The 15,315-nt window shown below is 50.9% G+C and overlaps 1 protein-coding gene across 6 annotated transcripts in view; it reads right to left on the bottom strand.

Moving 5' to 3' along the window:
- si:ch73-335m24.2 (protein eva-1 homolog C) overlaps positions 1-15,315 on the bottom strand; it is a 46,148-nt gene that overhangs the window by 15,653 nt on the left and 15,180 nt on the right. For 5 of the 6 annotated variants that reach the window (XM_038775592.1, XM_038775590.1, XM_038775589.1 and 2 more), the window contains exons 2-3: positions 14,874-15,073; positions 10,111-10,234 (exon numbers count right to left, since the gene is read on the bottom strand). In XM_038775592.1, coding sequence (XP_038631520.1) covers positions 10,111-10,234; positions 14,874-15,073 — 324 coding nt within the window. Of the gene's footprint in view, positions 1-10,110; positions 10,235-14,372; positions 14,528-14,873; positions 15,074-15,315 lie in introns of those variants that run through there. The other variant, XM_038775595.1, reaches the window with a different exon arrangement.

Here is a 15,315-nt window from a genome sequence, read left to right as displayed (position 1 = left end):
CAATCCAAACTTCGTGCTGCCTGGTAATTTAAATGACAGTAGCATGTAGCGTAGCGCAGAGTGAAATATATGGTTGAGTGGATGTGCAGTTCAGCAGTGGGCCCAAGTTCACATGAGGCTAGCACCACTTAAGGCAGTCTGCACCTCTTAAAGGGAAGATGCAATCTGACTGCAGCAAGGGCAGCAGGATAACTGTTGCTTCACAGCACCATGGTCCCAGGTTCAATTCCCAGCTTGGGTCACTGTCTGTGTGGAGTCTGCACGTTCTCCCAGTGTCTGTATGAGTTTCTTCCGGGTGCTCCGGTTTCCTCCCACAAGTCCCAAATGACATGCTGTCAGGTGAATTCGACATTCTGAATTCTCCCACTGTCTACCTGAACAGGCGCCAAAGTGTGACGACTACGGGCTTTTCACAGTTACTTCATTGCAGTGTTAATGTAAGCCTACTTGTGACAATAATAAAGATTAATTAATTAAATGTGGGAAGCGGTTGAGAAAAGTGTGTGGTCTGCAAGTATGTGCATATGGTGAAACAGGGCAGAGAGCATGCTCCAAGACACTCTAATGCAGCACTGGAGGACTTGATGCAGCAGGTGGACAGGTGAAATGGCCATTTCCCTTGGCGGGGGGACAGAAAGCCCTCCAGAAAAACACTGCAAAGGCTTTGGGAATTCATGGCCTTTGTAGTCAACGCTATGTCCAACACTGATCCTTTTCTAGTCCTTCAGCACCTGTTTGCATTCCTTCATAAGATAGCATGAGTCATTGAGTATTTAGTTTTACACCAGTTGGTGATGCCTAGCATGATCCTTCAAGGATTGTGATGGTGTGGGCGGTAAAATAATAAACTTGATTTTCAGCTACTCGGGTGGTTCTCAGGTGGGCATGAAGGAAGGTTGAGAATCCTTGGTCCTCCTGCCAAGCTCCTAACATGATCCATGTACTTCACCATAAATGCTTTCCAAGGGAAGAACAATTGATCCTAACTCAACAGGTATCCTCAACTTCCACACCTCTATGAGAGTATCCGTTAGGTCGTAGACCTCCAGAATCCCTAGGTTGCAGAAGGTGTGGCTGAAGACAGAGGTGGAAAGCTCAACATAGTGTGATATGGGATGTCCATCCCTTGCAAAGCAGAGATTTCTTTGGGTGAAGGGGAAATGTCTACCAGCCGCACTCTTCAGTTAAGTGCTTCCTGAAGAAGTGATTGGTAATGGTCAATACTTCTGCTCATATGTCAATTTGACTCATATCAACTGTTGGACAAGTTCCTGTTTGTAAACTGAGCCTCTTCCCAAAATAATCTCGTCCTCCCCTAGCTCTCGGTAGAAAGTTTGCCTAGTTTCACATCTGGGGCGAAATTCTCCGACCCCCAGCAGGGTCGGAGAATCGCCTGGGTCCGCCGAAAATCCCACCCCCGCCGTGGCAGAGATTCTCTGCCACCCGGGAATTGGCGGGGGCGGGAATCACGCCACTCCGATCGAAGAGGCCCCTGCGGTGATTCTCCGGCCCGGATGGGCCGAAGTCCCGCCGCTGGGAGGCCTCTCCCGCCGTCGAGGTTTGAACCACCTCTGGAATGGCGAGATCAGTGGCGCGAGCGGGCCCCAGGGTCCTGGGGGGGGGGTGGGGGCAGTGACGTCACTGCCGGCACATGCGCCGACCAGCGCAAGCCTTTTGGCCAGCCCCGCTGCCGGGGGCGCCGGTTTTTAGCGCCAGTCTTCTGGTGCCAACCGCTCCGGCGCGGGGCTGGCCCCCAAAGGTGGGGAGAATTCCTCACCTTTGGGGAGGCCCGACCCCTGAGTGGTTGGTGCCACTCCCCTATTCCGGGACCCTCCGTCACGCCAGGTAGGGGAGAATGCCGCCCCTGGTGTGAGAGAAGGAATACATTTGCAGTGGATGGGGTGTGTAGTCCTGTTGGATGGGAGGTCTGAAGTTGCTGGGGAAATCTCATTTAAACTGTCCAGCACCATTGCAGTTCCAGCACCTCTTGGAAGTATCCCTTTGACATGATGGACCTTGAAGCTTGCTTTGGAGACAGGGCAGCAAAGATTGGATCAGAATTTGCTGTGTAACAATCTGCTCCTCTTGTCTCTCCATGATATTTACACTTCCATCAGTGCCGACAGTCACCTGCCTGATGGTGGCCTCCTTCCTGGCCTTAGTGTTCTGATCTTTCCCCATGACCTTAAATAGATGCTCCATCAAGAACACCATCTGCTCGGTCTCATTGATGCCCTTGAATGCCATGACCATCTGGGCATCTTCCATCCAGTCTTTGCTCAAACGACTATTTGATATTACCAGCCTCCTTCCATATCCAACTTTCAATCAGTTGGTAAAAGAATATCTGTAAATGGATACTTCATCCTTCTTTGACTAGGTTAAGGGAAGACAAATTGACAACCCCTTTCTGGTCTCTACTTCCTCCTACAAAGTCTGTGCTCCCAAAGAAACAGGAGCTGCTTCAGCCTCCCTCATGGGCAGATCTAGTTACTGTTTTTCTACTATCTGCTCCATCTCAGCCAAATGCTTTTCCATCTCATCCATCATGACACTGAGTACTACACAAGAGGTTGGGTTGCCTGCATTATAGAATCAGACTTCCCTCATCAAAATTCAACAAGGGATTTAAGTACATGGAACGTATGGAAGTTCAACCCTGTTATCCTTTATTCTACCAGCATCAGATAAAAAAGATTCACTTAGAGAACATTTTATAATGGACCGATCATGGCCCTAGACACATGTTGAGAGCTCAACTCTGGTCTCTAATCAGCCATGTATCAGAGCTGGTTCGAGATCAGTGGAAGCAGGTTTGACTCGGCTCTGGCAGAAATGATGGTGGTGATCACAGCAAACAAACAAGGCTGGGAGCCACCATAGTTGTGGTACTCTTATTATTACAGCCTTCATCTGCTTGAAACCCACAACTCACTATTCATACCACAAAGGGTGTCTCGGGGTACCTCACCTCAGGGTTTCCAAGGTGGAGGAGGGTGGAGATGAGAAAAGGGGGGTTCTCTGCCGTCCAGACGGTCTTCTTTAGTCTCTACAAATATGTATCTGATTCAATTCTTCTCCCCAGATCTCCAGAGACTTTGGGCTGCTCCAAGTGGTTCTTCGTCCTACTACTGCACAGCTCAAAATTCCAGGGCTCCTGCTTCTTCTGCCTGCTGCTGCTCCCTCTTCATGGCTTCAGGCTCCATCCCTTTTTCAGTCTGTACTCTGGGATCCTGGCTCCATCCCTTCTTCAGTCTGCACTCACCAGGGTGGGGGGGATGGGTTTCAAAGATCAGGAATAGAGGAGGCACCCATGAGTGGAAGGCGGGGCAGGGGTTAGAAATCAGGAAAGAGGGTGGCACCACAACAATTCCACTCTAAGCCCAAGCAAGCCAACCTGCTGATGTGACCATCAATTCACACGACACGTGGTTGGAAGTGAACAGTGGTTTTAATAGTCTTTCAACAGAGCCTGCCTGTGACGAGATGAACTGGCAGGCAGGCTCACGACTGCCAAGCTTGATACTTCCGGTTAGTGGGAGGAGCCATGGGCGGAGCCACGGGTGGAGCCCAGTACAAACTCCTCATCTCCCCCTAGGGGCAGAGCCGCTCAACTGCTCATATACCGAGCTTACATAGACACAGTAAATCATATCTAATAACAGTGTGAATTACACGGACTGTGATTCACCACATTCAACCCCTGTAAAAAATTGAGTCCAGCTGGGGTGATGTGTCTACAAAATCCAAATTACGAGTTACAAGTTACAATTTACAGGTTATAAATCACAAATTAAATCGATCCGGCAGCCGTCGTCCTCTGGGATCGATGAAGCACCGGAGTTGCAGCCTCTTCTGGTGGCTGGGTGGTGGCGGTCGGTGAGGGTACGATGGCGGACTCCAGGGGTGATTCGGTCAGAGCTTCGTATCCGACTGGTTCGACTGGTGACGGGGAGCACCGGAAACCCAAGGGCGCGGGTGCGCGGAGCACCGGCAGCGAAACTGCAGGCATGGGGGCGCCTGGCACTGGGGATTGGGAGGGGTATAGTGCGAGGGGTATCTCAGCGGAGGTAGTGTCGGAGTTGGATCCTGCAGGCACCAGGTCCCGGAGGGAAACAGTGCCTGACGGCCGTCAGGGTACTCTATAAATGCGTAGTGTGGGTTCAAATGGAGCAGGAGCACTCTCTCTACGAGTGGGTCAGTTTTGTGAGTCCGGACATGCTTCCAGAGGAGAACCGGGCCCGGTGTCTTCAACCATACTGGGAGCGAAGCCCCCGTGGTAGTGCCCCTGGAGAAAACAAATAGCCGCACATGAGGGGTCTGGTTGGTGGCCGTACATAGGAGGGACGTAATAGCATGGAGCGCGTCGGGGAGGACTTCCTGCCAATGGGAGGTCGGGAGCTTCCTGGACCGGAGGGTCAGTAGGACGGTCTTCCAGACCTTTGCATTCTCCCTCTCCACCTGCCCGTTCCCCCTGGCGTTGTAGCTGGTAGTCCTGCTCGAGGCAATGCCCTTTTCGAGCAGGTACTGACGCAGCTCATCGCTCATAAAGGACGAACCCCTGTCACTGTGTACGTAGCTGGGGAAACCAAACAGGGTGAAGGTACTATGCAGGGCCCTAATGACTGTGTGGGAGGTCATATCGGGGCACGGGATAGCAAAGGAAAAGCGAGAGAACTCGTCGATGACGTTCAGGAAGTACACATTCCTATTGGTCGAGGGAAGTGGCCCTTTGAAATCGATAGTGAGGCGTTCGAAGGGCCGGGAGGCCTTGACCAGGTGGGCCCTGTCTGATCTACAGAAGTGCGGTTTGTACTCCGCACAGATCGGGCAATCCCTGGTGATGGCTTTTACCTCCTCAGTGGAGAAAGGCAGATTTTGGGCTTTGACGTAGTGGGCGAGCCGGGTGACCCCCGGGTGGCAGAGGTCATTGTGGATGGCTTTCAGGTGGTCATCCTGCGCGCTGGCGCACGTGCCGCGGGACAGGGCATCTGGGGGCTCGTTGAGCTTCCCCGGTCGGTACATAATGTCGCACTTGTAGATGGAGAGTTCGACCCTCCACCGTAGGATCTTATCATTTTTGATTTTGTCCCTTTGAGAGTTGTCAAACATAAAGGCAACCGATCTATGGTCGGTGATGAGGGTGAACCTCCTACCTGCGAGGTAGTGCCTCCAGTGACGTATAGCTTCCACGATGGCTTGTGCTTCCTTTTCGACTGAGGAGTGTCGAAGTTCCGAAGCGGAGAGGGTTCGGGAGAAAAAGGCGACTGGTCTCCCTGCCTGGTTTAGTGTGGCTGCGAGAGCTACCTCTGAGGTATCGCTCTCTACCTGGAAAGGGACGGATTCATCCACCGCCCGCATGGCCACTTTGGCGATGTCCTCCTTGATATGAGTGAAGGCCTGACGAGCCTCATCCAATAGAGGGAAGAGTGTGGCCTTAAATAGTGGGCGGGCTTTGTCCGCATACTGAGGGACCCACTGGGCATAATAAGAGAAAAATCCCAGGCACCTTTTGAGGTGAATGGGACAATGAGGGAGAGGGAGTTCTAAGAGGGGGCATACGGTCCGGGTCGGGGCCCAGGACTCCGTTCTCCACGACATAGCCGAGGATGGCTTGTCTGGTCGTGCGGAAAACGCATTTCTCCGTGTTATACGTGAGGTTGAGCTTCTGGGCCGTCTGGAGAAATCGATCGAGGTTAGCGTTGTGGTCCTGCTGGTCGTGGCCACAGATGGTGACGTTATCCAGGTACGGAAACGTGGCCCGCAGCCCGTAATGGTCCACCATTCGGTCTATTGCTCGTTGGAACACCGAGACCCTATTAATGACGCCAAAGGGAACCCGGAGGAAGTGGAAGAGGCGGCCGTCGGCCTCAAATGCCGTGAAGTAGCGGTCTTCCGGGCGGATTGGGAGCTGGTGGCATGCAGACTTCAGATCCACCGTGGAGAAGACTTTATAATGGGCGATCTGATTCACTATGTCTGCAATTTTGAGAGTGGATACGCGACAAGGATCGTGAACCGATTAATGGTCTGGCTATAGTCCACTACCATTCGGAGTTTTTCCCCGGTCTTGACGACCACCACCTGAGCTCTCCAGGGACTGTTACTGGCCTCTATGATCCCCTCACGTAGAAGCCAATGGACCTCGGTTCTGATAAACACCCTGTCCTGCAGGCTGTATCACCTGCTGCGAGTGCTACGGGTTTGCAGTCCAGCGGGAGATTGGCAAAGAGTGGAGGGGGGTCGATTTTTAGAGTGGCGAGGCTGCAAATAGTGAGTGGGGGCAAGGGCCCGCCGAAGCTGAGTGTGAGGCTTTTCAGGTTGCACTGGAAATCGAGTCCCAGTAGGAGTGGGGCGCAGAGTTCAGGGAGCACATACAGCTGGATCGTTAGGGTCGCGACGGTGTGCCCTTGGAGGTGAACAGAGTGGGAGCCCGAAGCGAGGGAGATAGTTTGCCGTGCAGGAAAAATAGGGAGCGAACAGCGCCTTACCAGTTCTGGGTGTACGAAGCTCTCGGTGCTCCTGGAGTCGAAGAGGCACAGCGTCCTGTACCCGTTGATTTTAACGGTCATCATTGAGTTGCGGAGGTGCTTTGGACGCGACTAGCATGACCGCGCTGAGTTGCGGGTAGTCGGCGGCTCGATCAGCTGTGCTGGACTGGCCCTGTGATGACTGCCCTCTGAGTTCGTAGTCGTCGAGGTGAGTTTCAGAGTTTGAAGAGGATGGATCCCAAGATGGCCGCCCCAATGAGTCGCACATGGCCGGCCGCATGGAGGAGGATTGCCAAGATGGCCGCCCCCATGAGTCGCACACGTCGGGTGGGGGCGGAGTCGACATACAGGCTGCAGCATTTTGGGGCCTGCAGGCCTGTGAGTTTTGGAAGCGAGTGCTTTGGGCTGCAGCAGAGTTTGGAGAGGGGGGTTTCTTCACCAGGCAGACCCGGGCATACTGTCCTTTGCGACCGCAGTTGCGGCAGGTCGCGTTGCGGGCCGGCCAGTGCTGCCATGAGTGCTGGGGCTGTCCGCACAAACAGCATACTGGGGCTGCGTGATGGCTGGGTGGCCGCGCGGCGCAGGCCAGGGGCAGTCGCTGGTCGGGGGCCCAGGATGGGGTCGCTTGGTCCGCGGGGAACGAGGTGAGGCTGCGGAATGAGACCTCCATAGTGGTAGCTAGTTCAACTGTGTCCTCTAAGTTCTGGGCCCCTTTTTCTAGCAACTGCTGGCGCACATAATTCGATCTGAGGCCTGCCACATACACATCTCTAATGGCAAGTTCCATGTGCTGTTTGGCTGAAACAGCCTGGTTATTACAGTCCTGAGCTAAAGTCTTTAACTCCCGCAGGAATTCTTCCAACGGCTCAGCGGGGCGCTGGCGGCGGGTCATAAAAATATGGCGCGCATAGACCTCGTTGATGGGCCTCACGTACATTCGATCTAGCATGGCTAGGGCCCCCGTATACGAGTTGGTACTATTGAGTTGAGAAGATATACGGTGGCTCACCCTTGCGTGCAGTAGGCTGAGTTTCTGCTCCTCTGTAGTTTCAGCAGTACTTGATTCGGCCAGGTAGGCCTTGAAACATCTGAGCCAGTGCTGAAAGATTTTTCTTGCCTCTGCAGCCTGCGGGTCGAGTTCTAGTTGGTCAGGTTTGAGGGCTGATTCCATAGTTGTTTCATTGATCTCTTCTTGTTTCCAAAGACTATTAAATTGATGTGACCATCAATTCACACGACACGTAGTTGGAAGTGAACAGTGGTTTTAATAGTCTTTCAACAGAGCCTGCCTGTGACGAGATGAACTGGCAGGCAAGCTCACGACTGCCAAGCTTGATACTTCCGGTTAGTGGGAGGAGCCATGGGCGGAGACACGGGTGGAGCCCACTACAAACTCCTCATCTCCCCCTATGGGCAGAGCCGCGCAACTGCTCGTATGTCGAGCTTACATAGACACAGTCAATCATATATAATAACAGAGTAAATTACACGGACTGTGATTCACCACACATGCTGAAGCTCCCTGCGCTCCCCTGACCACCTCCCACCAGCCTGAAAATTTCAGCCAGGCATGTAGTGGCTCTTAGTGACCATTTATTGGTCAATTAAAGGCCTTGGGCTGGATTCTCCATTCTAGGGCTATGTCCCCACGCCAGCCTGGGAACGGTGACAAAATGGTGTCAAATGGCCACCAATTCTCCGTTTTGCCCGGGGAAAGCATGCCAGCAGTGTAAAGCACCCAGCTCTAGCTGCCATTATGGCCCGAAGAATTGCCGGGTCCATGGCCACACATGCGCATGGCAGCGGCCGTGCGTGCTACATGGCAGAGGCTGCCCGTGGACCCGGCCCATAAAATAGTGCCCCCCTTTTGGCCAGCTTATCTACCCCGGACCCCCCCCCCCCACAGTGCCCCCAGCCCCAAATAGAGTCCCCCTCTGCCCGCAGATCAGCCCTCCCCTGACTGTGGCAGCACTGGACTGAGTCTGCAGCCACCACGTTGAGTTCCCGACAGATGAGACCACACACAATCGACGCCATCGGGAACACAGCTGGTCGGGGCGGTGCATCAGGGGCAGGTCTCAGGCATTGTCCTGAGGCCGTCGATACATGGCGCGGCGTGCTTTGGAGGGGGCACCGCATTGGGAAAGCAGCGCTGCCCCCCATTTGGTCGGGAACTGTCATTCTCCGGCCGATCGCTGAACACGATTTCAGCGTCGGCGACCAGAAAATCCAGCCCCTTAGCTCAAGTGAGCCTCACTAAGCCCCCACCCCATCACAGCCAGGTAGGGGGCAGGTGAGTAAAGAGCAGGAAAAACACATTTTTATGGGACCCTGGACTGTATAAAACTGCCTTGTGAGATTGTGGTGCAACCCTTCAAAGAAGGAAAAGAAATGAAATATAAACCACGTTATCCAAACATTTAAATTTTAATTAACATTATTAAAAATGACCCAAAAATTTGGACAAAGTGGTGGGTTTTAATCACATTTTTAAAAGTTGGGAGATGGGTTTATGGAGAGAGTTCCAAAGAGAAGGACTGAGATTGTTAAAGAATGTGCTAGAAGTGGTGAAGCACGACATGTTGGCACATTGTTCAGCACTGCTGACTCACAGCATCAGCAACCCCCCCACCCCTCCCCCCCCCCCCACCCCTCCCCCCACCCCCCCCCCCCCCCCCCCCCCCCCCCACCCCCACCCCCAGGAGGGATGGCTGCATTGGGAAGATAATGCTTCACAGGTGGAGGGAAGTAGTCTGGCTATTGGATCAGATATGGGATTTAAAGTTATATTACAACACTACATGTCAGTCTGAGAGAGCAGCTGGGTAAGAATGGAGTCAGAAGCAAAGAAGCAGACTTTGTGGCAGAGGCCACAGGCAATGGTTTTGTTTTTCCCAATGTTAAGGTGAAGGAAATTATGTCTCACCAAAGATTTGGGGCCACAATTTTTCAGCCCCTCTGCCACATGCTTTCCAGTGGCAGAGGGGGCTCGCCATTGGCTGCAGGTGAGACTAGTCCTGCCAAGGACTATGGCATTTTGTATGGCTCACCTGTCCTACCGCTGGAGAACCTGTTCCGGGGGCGACATACAGAGGAACTGGGATATCGCACTGACAGGAAGGGCGGGAAAATCCCATCCTTGATGTTATACAAGCAGTGTCTGGCAGGACTTGGAGGATTGAAAGGTCACAAGAGGGGGAGGGTTGGGGGAAGAATGAGGTAGAACTGGGTCTCAGCAGTGCCGACGGCAAAATTGATCCTTAGATTTAAGGGAGACTCTTTTACTGGATGTGCACATGATGCGGTAGAATTTCCATTGAAATAATTTCTCCAGAGTTCCCAATGATAAGGGAAGAACCTTTCCAGAAATTCCAGGCCAATAGGTATAGCGAATTAAACTGCGAGGGAATATTCTTAAAGGTCGAATAAGGATAATAGCACTTGAAATCAAGACTCTCTGATGTTCAAACAATATGCTTGCTAACATTTTATGATAGCAGCACATTTTGTGGAAAAAAAAAGCCTGGTCCCTGATGCAATGTAAATATGGCGGCACCAGGAGCTGGGATAAAGCTGTGTGAGATCAGAGCTAAAAGTCACTGTCTGGCTTTGTACTTACCAGGTTTACATTTAAATGAAACAATCAGATATTTGTTGGTCCCAGGACAGGGGTCAAGACCAAAGATGCGACTGTTGACGGAAAACTGGCAGGAGCTCTGGTCCTGACATTCATCAAATACTTTCTGTAAAAACAACAAATAGGCAGTGTGCATGAGGAAACAAATCTGATCGTGATGGCCTAAACTGCCAATAGGGCAAATAACATTTCCTCATTTATCCCAGGCAGGCCCCAGATGAAGCAAGAGATGAGTGAATGATATGTTTCTATGTTTGTGCCTGGAACCCCCAGTGGCATTCTGCACATGTAATCTCTCAGCAATTTGTTGCAGTTGAGTCAATGCATAACAAAAATGTATTTTAATATAATAGCCCTCACAGCAAAAATCTCTGAAGCATTAGCTGTTTATTCAGTACTGGCTAAAGATTGCTGAAACAATTTCAGTAGATATAAATATCTCCTAAACCCCACAGCAAGGGGCATCCTGCTGCCTGTATTTTTGCCACAGTACATTTGTGTACTCATAGCCTTGATAAGAGGTGGAACCAAAGGCCAAGGACTTCACTAAAGAAAAGGTTAAAGGTGATTCTGTGCACATTTTTGGAGCCAAGGGAAAAGGGCTCCTTAAAAATACTACAGGTGGGTTCCATTCTATGCTCAACCTTCGACACATAATACCCTCCCTAGCTGTTCTCTTCCATCCCACCACCACGACCATCTCCTTGTGGGATGGGTCAGCATCTGAATTTGTCAGATCGAGGGTCTCAAATTGTCATGGACTAACAAGCGGAATAATTGCTCCATTAACTGCTATTTATTTGGGGTATGGCTCCTATCAACAATCAAACCTGGCCTTTTTAAAGATTAGATATTAGAACAAGGTCCTCTCTACTGTGTAATGGAAGGGTCCTTCCTGCTTATTTCCTTATTCCCCCCTTTCTGTATTTTTGCTCTTATAATTTTTGCCCATGGATACTTCATGGACATATATCTTTGAGCTAAGCCGTGGATATGAGGAACTTGAAAGTCACAACATAGTTACACTGGGCTTTGCACAACAGAACAAAAACTTTTCAGCACCCAAGAGATGTGAGCGGGGGGAGGGGTTGAGGGGGAGGGTGGGCTTGGTACGCTTGGTTGGCTGGTGGCCAGTGAATTGGCAAAGGGCTGTATTCTGCCTGGTATCAGGCGGTGGTGATTAGATCCTGCCTGAGTGGGATGATTTCCAGAGATCCAAGGAGAGCCCAGTTGGTCCTGGACACTTAAGGATGAAAGAACTGTGAGTACCTGCTCTCCTACTCTTCTCTCTCTCTCTCCAGAAATGCTGTGTGCTCTCCAGAAATGAAAGTGCACTGAATGCATTCCAATCACTCAGGGGTGTGATTTCACTGCACTTACCTCTCTTTGATGTGGTAAATGTTTACAAACATTGGGGTTTTATCCCAAAGGCCACTGAGTCATGAGAGGATATGAATGGATCAAAGCTGCAGATCAATTTTACAAGCTGTCAATCACAAACCACTACTTGAAAGCCATGAATGGGTTGCAGACGGTGGATCTGTGCGAACCAGACACAGGCACAGCTACTCTCCTTTGAGGAATGGAGCTGCAAGGTAAGTATTATAGCTATAATTCCCACTGCTCCTGTCTGGATTGCTCTCCAGCTTCCAGTCAGGGAAGTCCCGCCGCTGGGAGGCCTCTCCCGCCGCCAAGGTTTGATTTTCTTGGTGGGGGGGGTGGGGGGGGGGCACAGAGGGTACCTTTAGGCTGGGCATCCTTTGATGGGTGGGGTCCCCTATTATGAGGTCCCTGTAGTGAGTCTCCCTATCGCAGGACCCACTGGGGATTCTCCCTCTCAGTGAGGCTCCTGTGAGTTGTTTCTATATCACAGAGCTCCTAGGGAGACAGAACCCAGGCAATCCGGGGCTTCAGGCTGCTGTACAGTGTGTGTGTGGGTGGGGGCGGGGGAGGGGGGGGAAGAATATGTTGGGAGTTGATTTGCAGTGATGGGGTGCTGGGCTCGAGTGGTTCTGGTGGGTGGATCTCGTAGTGGGCCAAGGGGCCCATTTGGCCCACTGCGAGGTCCGCCATATCAGGTCCATAATTGCCGAAACCACAAGTGAACCTTGCTCACCTGATTCCCGACCGCGGGTACCTGCAAAAAGTGGGAGGGCAGAGCATAGGGCACCAGATCTGCTAAATATCTGCAAGTGGGTCAATAAAACCCATCTGCATTTATTTTGATTTTCCTCCAATGTCCGATTCTCCATTGCATTGGGAATGCATTCCGGGTGTCCCAGGGATGGAGAAACGAGACCCTCATCTTTTACTTTCATTATTCATTTTTTTTTCTTACACCCCCCTGTGTTTGTCTGTCTTATGAGTGTGTAGAGGGTGGGATGAGTTTAAGTGGAAGGGGGGGTTAGGAATTAGATAATAGTCAACATGTTGCATTTTCCGCATATATCATAGTTACTGTTATTAATAAAAACTTAATTGTGTTAAAATTTACAAACCAGGGGCGGGATTCTCCCCTACCCGGCGGGACGGGGGTCCCAGCGTAGGGGAGTGGTGCCAACCACTCCGGAGTCGGGCCTCCCCAAAGGTGGGGACTTCTCTGCACCTTTGGGGGCTAGCCCCACGCCGGAGCGGTTGGCACCACGCCGACTGGCGCAAACACCGGCGCCAGCGGCCTTTCAGGCCCGCACCCGGCAGCGGGGCTGGCCGAAAGGCTGTCGCCAGTTGGCGCATGCGCCGGCGGTGACGTCAGCGGCCAGCTGCCGCTGACGTCACCACCGGCGCATGCGCTCTGTGGGTTTCTCTTCCGCTTCCACCATGGCGGAGACCGTGGCGGCGGCGGAGGAGAAAGAGTGCCCCCCAGGACACGGGCCCATCCTCTGAGCGTACCCCCCGGGGTCTGATCGCCCTGCGCTCCCCCAGGACCCCGGGGGCCCGCTCGCGGCGCTGATCCCGCCGCCACCAGAGGTGCTTCAAACCTTGGCAGCGGGAGAGGCCTCCCAGCGGCGGGACTTCGGCCCATCGCGGGCCGGAGAATCGCCGCAGGGGCGTTGCCGATCGGAGTGGCGTGATTCCCACCCCCGCCAATTCCCGGGTGGCAGAGAATCTCTGCCATGGCGGGGGCGGGATTTTCGGCGGCCCCAGGCGATTCTCCGACCCTGTTGGGGGTCGGAGAATTTCGCCCCGGTGACTGTAGTTATTGGGCTTGGCCAAAGACTTTGGGTGTTTTTCTAAGAATTATTGGATAATTCAATTATGTTGCAACTATGGGTTAAATGGGGGGCTGGAATTGACCATGTACTAGTCCAGGACGTCATAACAGTAAATAGCAACTTGCCACTGCTACAGTTTAATGCAGCAACTGAGAGAGCTAAGTTGTATCCAGGTGATTGGTTTGCATAGATTTACATAGATTCCATAGAATGTATGACACAGAAACCAGCCCAGCCAGTCCAGGCCATTGCTTATGATCCAGTTAATTGTCCTCCTCTCATCTCACCTCAGCTAATTCTATCACAAATATTAAATGGTTGGTGGCTACCATGGCAATGGTAGCATCTAAATCTTTGACTCAGATGGTGAATTTTACTATCATGGCCGGGATCTCACTGAAAACCAGTGAATCTCCCTGCCAGCTCAGGTAAAGAACCCCTTGCAATTTGCAACTAGCAATTTCTGCCATTTCCATAACTGTACCCTCACTGCAGGCCTCCTTCCACATCAACTTATTGCCTTTACTCAAAAAGCCAGCTTGGATTTTATGGTCCTCCAGGCCTCCTACATTCCTACTGCAATGTTTGTTTTCCAGGTTCAGGCCATACCCACAGTGCCAAGAGAGTTTTTTTTAAATTCAAGAATATACCTGCCGTAGTGTCACTTGGCAACTGCTTCCTTTCATAGAATGCAATTCTGAGCAACCTCATTATCAGTTGCACCATAACATCAATCGAGAATTTCATTTGCTTCAGCATATTCCATCGAACTGGGGTCTCTCAGACAACCTTGGTTACAAACAACATCATGTGGCTCCATCACGTTGAGGACAACATTTACTTTATCCTTATTTTATTTCCTTTCAGGCAAATATGTAAACTTTATAATAACACTGTTTCTCTTTCTTAGGGCTGAATTCTCCCCAATATACATAAATATACCTCCAGTACCATCATTTCCCCATTACATACCATGCTGACTTACTGTGTACAAATGTGCACACATGGAGAAATCTTTCAAATCACTCATACCTCCTCAGAATCAACAGGAGTTTCGACAAGTGAGTCACAATATTCTTCAGTCCTTAACATCAGTAATGAAGTGCAAAAATATCTATCCTATCTCTTCATTATCGTTCTGTTGTGTATTGCATGAGAAATGATTACGCTGACTCGCAGCAGGCAGCCATTATTGAACTAACTTTATTTACACCTCCCCAGAGAGGGCAATATAGCAAGATGTTCAGATTTTGAGATGTACAGTACTGCACCATTCAAGTGTTCTCCCATTTTTCCTCAATTAACCTTATCATACACTATCCGCTTTCCAAGTACTTGCCAAACTGTAATACCTCAAACAACTGTTGACATTCAGTTGCCAATTATATTCCTATTCTACAAGTGTATTCGCGTCTTCTTTCAGTCTAGTACAGAATTGACAATCCTACCAATTTGTTGTCTTCCACAAATTTAGAAATTGCGTCTCAAACAATTAATTTGCTTTTTTAACCTGCATGAAGTTACATTACCCACCGGTATAGCAGTTAGGGCAGCACAATTAATGCTTTCAGCGGAAGTATTTCTTGTACTCGGACACAAGTGTTCACTGGGAACACGGCGACCATAGAAAGCCGACAGAATGCTAATGGATGTCTGAGGCGGACAGCTTACGGAGAGGCGATCCCTGTCACAAGCATGAACCGTGTGGTTCTGCAGAATCTTCAGAAGGTAGCCTGGAGAAAGAAAAAAGATTACTGAAAGACTGAGAGATAAGATAGTCCTATCCTTGATGCTGTGAACAAAGCATGCTGTAAAACACCACTATTTTGCATAAATCAGTCAACATTATAATAAGGAAAATACTGCAGATGCTGGAATCTGAAACGAGAACAAAGGACACTTGAAAAACTCAGAAGATCTGCCAACTTCTATTAGAAGAGATAGATGGGTGGCACAGTAATGCAGTGGTCACTGT

Source organism: Scyliorhinus canicula, chromosome 17 (genome assembly GCF_902713615.1).
Source record: "Scyliorhinus canicula chromosome 17, sScyCan1.1, whole genome shotgun sequence".
NCBI lineage: Eukaryota > Metazoa > Chordata > Chondrichthyes > Carcharhiniformes > Scyliorhinidae > Scyliorhinus > Scyliorhinus canicula.
This window is presented reverse-complemented; position numbering and strand designations above follow the sequence as displayed.